Source organism: Propithecus coquereli, unplaced genomic scaffold (genome assembly GCF_000956105.1).
Source record: "Propithecus coquereli isolate 6110/MARCELLA unplaced genomic scaffold, Pcoq_1.0 Scaffold79, whole genome shotgun sequence".
NCBI classification, from domain to species: domain Eukaryota; kingdom Metazoa; phylum Chordata; class Mammalia; order Primates; family Indriidae; genus Propithecus; species Propithecus coquereli.
The window spans coordinates 7,392,089-7,399,715 of NW_012154062.1; the positions used below are offsets into that span (position 1 = coordinate 7,392,089).

A 7,627-nucleotide genomic window follows, 5' to 3' on the forward strand; every position below is an offset into this window, starting at 1 on the left:
CTAACGTGTAGTTACTGAAATTGTTCAAACATTTTACTTACATTAGAAAATAAGACCAAAAAAAATTATTTTAAAGAATAGTCATCTCCTATGATTCTTTTCTGAAATTCCACTGAAGATTCTGAAGTGCTAATATTTTAAATACATGCCTTTGTAAGAAGAAATAAGCCAAATGACCTGACTTTTTGAAAAGGGCCACTGGTAGGAAAAATAGAACGTCCTTTTCATGTTTCTCTCATCTTAACCATATTAAAGAATTCAAGGTCTGCTGTGTTGCCAGTATTAAATGTATTTTCCACTTGAATGGTGGGTTTATTGGGCTGTAGCCCCATCATAAATTGAGGAGCATTTGTATATTGTTTCTGTGTATTGTTTTTTAAAAATTGTTGCCAAAAAACACCTAAAATTTACCCTCCCAACAGTTTCCAAGTTACAGTGCAATATTGTCAACACATGCACATTGTTGTACAACAGATTGCCTGGACATCCCATCCCCAATCTAACATGACTGAAATTCTACATCCACTGAACAAGGACTCCACCTTCTGCTCCTACCAGCCCCTGACAAAACCACAGTGCTCCTGCTCCGTTGCTATGAATTTAGCTGCATTAGATAGCTGTTAGAAGTGGAATAATGCAGTATTTTCCCTTTTTGGACTGGCATATTTCACTCAGCGTAATGTCCTCAGGGTTCATCCATGTTGTAGCATGTCAGGATTTCCTTCTTTTTTAAGGCTGTATAATATTCCATTGTGTGGATAGACCACATTTTCTTTATACATTCATTTGTCCATGGACATTTTAGTTACTTACACCTTTTGGCTCTTGAGAATAATGCTGTTATAAACATGGCTATGCACATACCTCCCTGAGGAGTTCCCATTTTTAATTCTTTTGGATAAAAATCCAGAAGAGAAATTGCTGGCTCATATGGTAGTTCTGTTTTTGTGTGGTTTTTTTCGAACCTCCATACTATTTTCCATAGTGGCTGCACCATTTGATGTGGTATATTTTTAAAATCTCTGTGAAATATACATGGAGAAAAATTTATTTAAAACTAAATAAATATACACAGAAAAGGGCACAAAACATTAGCAGATTTTACATAGCAAACATCTAGGTCAAGAAATAGAACTTCCCATACTTCCATCAACCCTTGTCTTTCCTCTTCCTCTCCTTGTTGAGTCTTCTCATAGAGGAAGATGTGTCTTCTCACACTTAGTTTTAGAATTGTAGTAGTTTTAGAACTTTTTAATAACTGGAATCCACAATTGTGTTGTAGAAAGCAGACATTTTGGTTGTTTCAAATTGTGGCTATTAAGAAATGCTGCTATGAGCATGCTTGCTCATGTTTTTTGGTGTGCAGTCATCAGTGAAATTATTGCGCCATGGGGGTAGGCATTCCGTTTTTAGTAGACATCACAGTAAAAAGTGGTTCTGCCAATTTTTATTCTCAAGCAGTAAGGAATTTTCTGGCTATTCCCACATCTTTGCCAATGCCTTATGTTGCCAGTCTTAAAATTTCAAACATTTTGGGGTTGTGAATGTATTTTTTTGTTTTAATTTGTACTTTCTTGATTAACATTGAAGTTGAGCTTTTTATGTGTTTATAATTATTGGGATATCTTTCGTGAAGTGCCTTTTAAAATCTCTTTATTTTTCTTCTGGGTTATCTGTCATTTTTCTTATTGATTTGTAGGCTTTTCTTTACAGTTTTTGCATATGAACCCTTTGTGAGTTACATTTGTTGGAAGTATCTTCCATTGTGTGACTTGAATGGTGAATTTTAATAAATGGAGCTTATTAATATAGTGTAGTTGATCAATATTCTCCTTATGGTTGCTGTCCTGTGTAAGAAATACTTTTCTACTCCATGGTCCAGGAACATATTATGTTTTAGAACTGCACTGTATAGTATGGTCGCCACTAGATCCACGTGGCTACTTACACTTAAATTAATTGGGAATTGAGTCCAGTCTCTCCCCTACTGCAAGACCTGTTGCAGTGGTCCCTATACCTATCTCCATGGCCCTCTTTGAATATAGTCTGCCTTACCACCTTAAAATAAATGAAAATAAATACATTTAAATTAACTAATAATAAAATTTAAAATTCACTTTCTTAGGCACAGTAGCCACATTTTAGGTGCTCAACATGTGGCTAGTGGCAGCCATATTGGACAGCACAGATGTAGATATTCCCATCATTGCAGAAAAGTTCTATTGGACAGTGTTGTCCAAAAGCTTAGTTATTGTACATTCACATTTGTATCTCTTATTCATCTGGAATCAGTTCACACAAGTGGTTTGAGGGTAGGGGTCAAGCTTCATGTTATTTCCTATGAATAGTCAATTAACCTGACACCATTTAGTGAAAAGACCATGCATAGCAAAGCCACCTTTGTCATAATTTAGGCCTATTTCTGGGCCTGTTTCTGTTCTGTTTCTTTGGCGTATTTGTCTGTCCTCATGCCAGTACCACACTGTCTTCATTACTTTGCTTTAAAATTTGGTTATGATAAAATATCCTTTATGTACTTGTGAATTCTGTTTGCATCTGTGTTGAAAATGTATAATTATGTTTTTGTTTACTGTGTTTTTATGTATGTCAGATATGTCTCGTATCTCATTCTGATGTCTCCTTTGAGTCTTTTTCAAAGATTTGAAAGCACTATTATAGGTGTTGGAGATAAAGCACTTCTAAATTTGTTGCAGAAAATTTCACACAAATAGATTGTATGGTTAAGAAAATAGATTCTCTTAGTTATCGTAAAGGCAGGCTAAGACAAAAGAGATGAAAAGGCAGTGCAGGTAAACCCCAGTATGAAGCATTCAAAGATGTATCAAAATTCTCTGGGACTGCAGGGGAGGTTTTCAAGCAAAAAACAAAAATGTCTTCTTTGATGCATTCTCATCAAGTGGCACAGTGTTGAGGACATAAGATTGTGTTTCTTTGTATTCAGACTGTCCTTGGTTCTTGCAGGAAACGACGATGTCACAGTCATTATAATCTAAACACCCTTCCCCAAGTGTCAGGACAAGTTCCACTGCGGCTGAGGGCTCTGTTCCCTGTAGTGTCGCTGTCGGGTTACTAGGCTGCTGGGCATACGCATGTTTTCTAGCCTCGTCTATTTCGTTACTGCTGCTGTCATCTCTGCCTTTTTTTTTTTTCTTTTTTGTCCTGTAGGCTTGTCTTTAAAAATTCTTTTACTGTAATTTTAGTGGAGTTTCAGGAGAGGGGAGGCTAATGCATGCATTCAGTCTGATATCTTTTTTAAGACATAATTTTCTCCTTGTGTGATACAATTTTTTTGTGTTGTGAAGAGATGGTGCTTCTTGAAGTCCATTGAGACTGCCAGACACCTCTGTGATTTTGGTTTTGGATCATGTAATAGATCATGTCTATTGACCATGTTGTTACTGAGTCTTGAGGGTGATGTTCTTGTTCTGTTTCAGAAAATATTTTCATAGGTTTGCCCTCATCAGATACAGTGTTTGGCTTGCCCTTGGCACTTCACATGGCTCACCTCAATTGTGTGGCTCTTAATCAATTTCTACTTTTGACTAAAGTTTTATGGGCACAAGTTACTTGAAGGTGAGGATTCTGTGCTATTAAATCTTTATCCCACTAGCACCTGGTGTACATAGTAGTATATACTCTAGTCTCTTGTTGAAATATTACATGAGAAACCAAAGTTTAAAATGTAACATTTATATTAAAAATTGAGGCTGAGTGCAGTGGCTCATGCCTGTAATCCTAGCACTTTGGGAGGCTGAGATAGGGGGAATTGTTTGAAGCCTGGAGTTCAAAACCAGCCTGGGCAACAGAGCAAGACCCCATCTCTACAAAAAATTTAAAAATTACCTGGGTGTGGTGTCACATGCCAGTTACCATAACTATACATGAACAATCTGGAGGCGAAGGTGGGAGGATCACTTGTACCCTGGAGTTTGAGGTTACATTGAGCTTTGATTGCACATTGCTCTCCATCCAGCCTGAATGATGGAGTGAGACCCTGTCTCTAAAAAAAATAAAAATAAAAATTGAATTGCTTTTTAGCACATTATAGTTTTCTTGCAGAGTATGATGATAAACCTTGTGAGACTTGGTGAGTAATTTTAGGAGGAAGAATAATGAAATTTCTTCTAAAGTGATATTTGAGTATATATGTGTAATGGATTTGGTTATCTAATTTGGTATATGTATGGTAATGAGACCAAGATTCTAAGTTTGATTTTTACTCCCATGTGTGTCCCTGGTGTGGATTTTATGTTTTGTGGTACACTCTGTGTTCTTAACATTGGCAAACCACTCACTAATAATTAATTGATACTGCTGTCAGAGGCTTCAAATATAACTATACATGAACAATGCAGGTCATCAAGCTACTGGAAAAAACAACCCAAAACATATACTTCCAAGATGATTCAAGGAGGTTTTCTTTTGATATGGAGAAGAATAATCTCTTTTTATTATCAAGTAATCTAAACATTTGACTGGATAACTCACTTTTACTTAAAATAGTTGACTATCAATAATATTGGATTCTATTTTTTATTTATGATATTTTCTGTAGGTTTTTCTTTGAACTAGACTTTTAGTGGTTCTGATGAAAAGGTTTTTAATCATGTGATGACAAGTCAAAAGATGAAATTCTGAACATGATTATAATTCTCACTTTTGCTGAGGTGTTAGTGTTAACTGAAATCCTTCAGAAATAGTCTCTTTATCCAGTAGCTTAAATTATATTCTTTCAAACTGATACTAAATGAAATTAATCATCAGTGTGTGTGAGACCCATAGAAGGCTGACTTAAGGAGGGTAAGCAGTCGTTGGTGGGATGACATGGGACCATTGCTGGGCAGTGCTGAATATGGACTTGATCAATAACTGAGTTGTCTGTATCAGTGGTCTTGGGGTGCGAGATAGTAGTAAAAAGGTGTCGCTGTCGCTGCATCTATGAGTGCTCTTCTGTATTGAGTTTTTCAAGAGTGAAATAAAGGAAAGGCAAGTATCAGAAAGGAAAAGGCGGATAATACATCGTGTTAAACAGGGGATTGGCAGTTGACCCTAAAGTGGGCAGAGAAAGAGGTGTGCCTCAGCCATCTCTTTCTGAGCAAGCTTTAATCTTTACTTCTTAGGTGAACTCCCTTATTATGGATGCGCAGTTTTTTCATCAGTAGGCCTCCATGCTATGAAAAATACAATAGCAAATTAGTAATTAAATTGGTCCATATTTTAATGTCACTGTTTTCCTAATGACTTAAGCTTATTTATTGAGCTTTATTTAGCCTTATTTTCTCTTTAAGCTTTCTTATTTATTCCTTGAAGGCCTTTACATATAAAGAATATAATTGTATATAAGATACAGCTAATGAGCTATTTAGAATTTACAGGGTCTGTTGGAATTGATTACGTTCGGTTATTTTGAAATATCTTTCAACAATGGTCCAAATATTTTTGTTTCCGTTTTAGAACAAAATCCAGTCTCATAGCAGAGGAGAATATAATGTTTACAGCACCTTCCAGAGCCATGAACCAGAGTTTGACTACTTGAAAAGTTTAGAAATAGAAGAAAAGATCAACAAAATTAGGTGGTTACCCCAGAAAAATGCTGCTCAGTTTTTATTGTCTACCAATGGTAAGTGTACATTTTTTCTTTTCATGTGCCCACTGTGTGCACATACCCCATAGAGGATACTCTCCTCTTCAGAAAAATCACTGTTTAAGAGTTCTCCGAAAAGGAAATTTTTCTTCCCTATACAGAATATAAACTCTACTTCTTTCCCTTTTTTATTGTTCAGTTATAGTTTTTAGATTATCTGAAAGATTCTCAGGACCAAGTTTTTGCTTAGCACACCCAGTTTGTAGTGAAAACTGTAGCAGTGGGCTGCTACACCACTGGAGTTAGGTCACATGGCTCTTTCTGCCACTTCTCAGCTTACTAACCTTGGGCAGGTTCCTAACACTGACTTGACTTTTCCTCATCAACAAACTGGAGATAGTAATTTCTGTATTACAGTATGGTTGCGAACAGTAAACATGATAGCTTCTGGCATACATAAAGAGTGCAAGTGCTCAATAAATGTTAATTTCCTTTTCTTCAAGTGTTCTTAGACCCTACAAAGAGTATTTCAACCTGTAAATACAATGTGCTTTTGTCAGATGCTGGTCTCCATTCCAGGATGCTCTATAGAAGAGCGCTCTTCCTACTTGACCCCATTAGCATATTGCCTTCTTCCCCAGAAGCCATGTGGCTGGAACAAGATCACTTGTCCAGGGAAAGTTATTAAGTGAGGATTAGAGTTGTGTAATGACTCATGACTCTACCTGAATTAGAAGTCCTTTATGACAAGTGAAGGAATTGGGTGATATAGTTCTTCTAAATTTTTTTGAGTTGTTGTTACTTGGTTGGGGTCTTGAGTCTAAAGAGAATCATTAGAGTGATTGAGGGGATACTTGAGTTCTAGGTAGCCATGGTCTATAAAAATCTGTTACTAAAACTTTTTTGAGGTTGGCACAAGGGTTGAGATAAACCTCTCATATTGTCCTATCTCCTATTAATAGAAGCAGATTTCTAGCACCTGGACCTCACCATTCTTTGCCATTTGCAGCATGTAAACCTGTGACTTCTGGGGTGAGATGGTGGAAGATACTGAGTGCCCCTTATATCTGATTTATGCCTTGTAGCCCACTATATTGAGATCTTGGAAATGCAGTCCACAAATGATGCCACACTCCCTGATGGAAGTGTTTGCCTCCTCCTAGGTGCCCGTTTTTCTGATCATCAAAGCTGTCTCCAGCCAGCCCATCGAAATTTGTGCCCTCTGCCTTTTCTCTTTTCACAATAAACTACATTCCCCCTCTCCTCCTCATTAAAAGAAAAATAAACAGAAATAACGACCTAAAGCCTGTTTAAACTATTTAACTCACAGCATCATAGGTTGAGGAACTGTGTTTACTTCTGTCATATGTTGACTTCTAATCTTGGGTCAGTTTTTATATGATAAACTGTTATTTCAAATAGCACTTGGAGACACTGCTCTTTAGCTAATCGAATAATACATAATTACACCGTTTATATGCTTTCTACTTTCAGAAGTAAATGTTCGGGAGTCTTATGTTATACATATCCTGTATTGGAATATTTTATGGCAATTTATTATAGGCTAAATTGGTTTAATTTTTATAAAGGGAAATTTCTTTAAAATGTAGGCAGGGTAGAGAGAATAGTATGATGAAGCTTGACATACTTTTCCCCCAGTTTCAACAATTCTTAGTTCATGGCCAATTTGTTTCTTAGGTACTTCTTCCCTTCCCCACAGTGTAATTTGGAAGCAAATCACAGCTCAACTCATATGTGCATTAAATCTTAACTGTCTTTCAATTCTCCTTCTATCCATATGTGTCTTCCGGAGAGGCTTCCATGTGCTCCTGTGGCAGCATGTAAGCACCACAGGAGCCTTTCTAGTCACTGGACGCTACAAAGGCCCGTGGAAGGAGAGACCACTGGGAATTCCAGTGGTTTGGTTAGGGGTGTGTGAATCTATGTAGTTTTTAATCTGTGTCAACAGTGTCTCCTAAATATGTTTAGTGCATAAATTTGAAAAATTACCGATTAATAACA

At 36.7% G+C, this 7,627-nt stretch overlaps 1 protein-coding gene across 1 annotated transcript in view; it reads left to right on the forward strand.

Moving 5' to 3' along the window:
- LOC105825222 (serine/threonine-protein phosphatase 2A 55 kDa regulatory subunit B alpha isoform-like) overlaps nucleotides 1-7,627 on the forward strand; it is a gene marked incomplete at its 3' end in the record, with an annotated part of 55,297 nt that overhangs the window by 44,251 nt on the left and 3,419 nt on the right. The window contains exon 4 of the mRNA XM_012662926.1: nucleotides 5,476-5,641. Within this exon, the coding sequence (XP_012518380.1) occupies nucleotides 5,476-5,641 (166 nt within the window). The remainder of the gene's footprint in view (nucleotides 1-5,475; nucleotides 5,642-7,627) is intronic.